The sequence below is a fragment of the Penaeus monodon genome, chromosome 20 (genome assembly GCF_015228065.2).
Source record: "Penaeus monodon isolate SGIC_2016 chromosome 20, NSTDA_Pmon_1, whole genome shotgun sequence".
NCBI classification, from domain to species: domain Eukaryota; kingdom Metazoa; phylum Arthropoda; class Malacostraca; order Decapoda; family Penaeidae; genus Penaeus; species Penaeus monodon.
In genome coordinates this window covers 44,161,505-44,163,610 of record NC_051405.1, presented here as the reverse complement: position 1 = coordinate 44,163,610, position 2,106 = coordinate 44,161,505, and the positions used below count along the sequence as shown (strand labels likewise).

General features: G+C 35.7%; 1 protein-coding gene across 1 annotated transcript in view; it reads left to right on the top strand.

The window, feature by feature from the left end:
* The window catches only part of LOC119585857 (DNA replication complex GINS protein PSF3-like), a 4,143-nt gene extending 3,107 nt beyond the window's left edge, over window positions 1–1,036 (top strand). Inside the window, exons 2-4 of the mRNA XM_037934589.1 lie at window positions 27–171; window positions 476–605; window positions 753–1,036. Of these exons, the coding sequence (XP_037790517.1) occupies window positions 27–171; window positions 476–605; window positions 753–983 (506 nt within the window). The 3' untranslated portion in view covers window positions 984–1,036. The remainder of the gene's footprint in view (window positions 1–26; window positions 172–475; window positions 606–752) is intronic.
* Window positions 1,037–2,106: the final 1,070 nt, after the last annotated feature.

Genomic DNA, 2,106 nt, shown 5'->3' with positions numbered 1-2,106 from the left:
TAAGTCTTTTTCACGTACCTTTTCAGGCTACCTTGATCCATCTAGTGGCAATAAAGATGTGGTTGCTGGAACAAAGTTGGAGCTTCCCTGTTGGCTGGCCAGAGCTCTCTGCTCATCAAGACGGCACATAGTGTCAGCCCAGTTACCGAATACATTTAAGGAGCGATATAGGTAGGCTAAATTATTACATTGATGTATGGAAATAATATGTATGTGGTTTGTTTGTAGGTTCAGGTAACTGCTGTGAGTGAATAGATTTGTAATCTGAATAAATCATTATCATATTGATGATAAAGTTCATGTTGTGTACTTGTTTATTAGAATATATTTGGTATACATAGGCATCCACTTTTTATTACAACTCAGAGAAAGGAAGCTTTTGTAAGTGTTCAGATAGGGCTGCAAATTTGTAAGCAATTAACTTATATAACTAAAGAAAAAAAAGTGGAATTGATCTTTTCCTAACTTTCTTCAGGGAAATTATGAAAGCTGATGCAAGTGTTGTAGATTTGCACAAACTTGGACCACACTATTATGAGTTAGGACAGCATCTCCTGCCTCTAGCTGGACCTGAAGCAGCAGCGCTAGCATCTCTTTTGACACAAGTGGGTTCTTTTACAGTGTTTAAATGACGTATAGTGTGTATAATTTATTTAATTTAAATTGCTTGATATTTTTGTGCAATTTTTTTTTCTAATTAGTACTGCCAAGCTACAAGCAAGAAATAACCACACTTTTCTGTAATTTTGCAGACGCTCAGAGAACGGCTACGAGGAATAATGGACTCTGCGCAGAACTCTCTACGGGATGATGTGAATGCCCAGATTGTCAAACTAGATGAGCTTGAGAGGACGCTCTTCCATGCTGGCCAGAAAGCTCTCCAGGATCACCAGCTGTGGCTGTCCCGCAGGGCTCACATCCTCACCACTTCGACCATGGTTGATCAGCACAATAAGAGGAAATTCTCGGCAATTGATTCATGAAAAAAGGGAAATTAAATTGAAGATTGTGTACAGATTTCTCACTTTCTAGAATTACAATCATTTTGTGAAGAATCATGTATATTGAAGATATTTATATTTGTAAAGACAGTGGATTTAATACATAACTTGTAATACTTGAAATTTTAAGGGTTGGTTTTGTATGGAATAATAAAGCTAAACACATATAACGATTAAATAAAATCCCCTTCATGCTTACCTTTAAAATTCCCTATTATTCAGTTACATCACATTCTCCTCTGTATGCTGAAGTTTAGAACATTTGAGTTAAGAATGTGCAATATATAGCATTAAATCAGTATAAGTAAAGATTGCAAAGACTGAAAAAGATATGTAGTTTTAAGGCTCGGCAAAACTACTGCCAATATTTTATAGCATGTCATACAATTTTCAGTTCTGAAACGGTGCTGCTGTTAATGACATATTGCTCATTGCATCCTTAAAACAGAAGCAGGATAGAAGGCCCACGTGAAGAATGGAGTACACAGAGCATCTGTTTTGAATTTGGAAACATTTCAAATGCTGACAAGAACATTAATAAATTTCAGTGAAATAGGGCTCGTTTGTTGTTATTTTGACATTTATCTCGGACACCACACACAAACAGAAGGGTACAGATAATACTGAGAGGCCATGAATATTACTTAATTGGTTGTTAACGGCTGTGATAAATTTTTCTAAAAGTATTTAAATGAAGACTACAGATTTTAAATGAAACTTTTGTCCCCAGAACCTGACTATCTCTTGATATATCTCTGGTACTATAACTGTTTAGAATATTATGTAATAGCTAGGTGCCATTGCTCTGTAAGACTTACCTGCTATTAAACTAAATTGACATTTGATGTGTTTAGTATCCCATATTAGTTATAAATTGTTCTAGAAAAAGTGGTAAAATATTGCAAGTAGAAGGTGAGATTTTAAAAAGTAATTAGATGCGTCACCCTCTGGATATGGTGACCCTTTGTGTCATTACTAAGCTTGAGTTTCCCATTTGATAATTGCCTCAGTCAAGTACATGCTATTTTCGTCCCGGGTGAATCTTCAGTGACAGGCCCCCATAGATCAGAGATGTAGTCCTTGCATAAGGCTTAAAACAAATTTT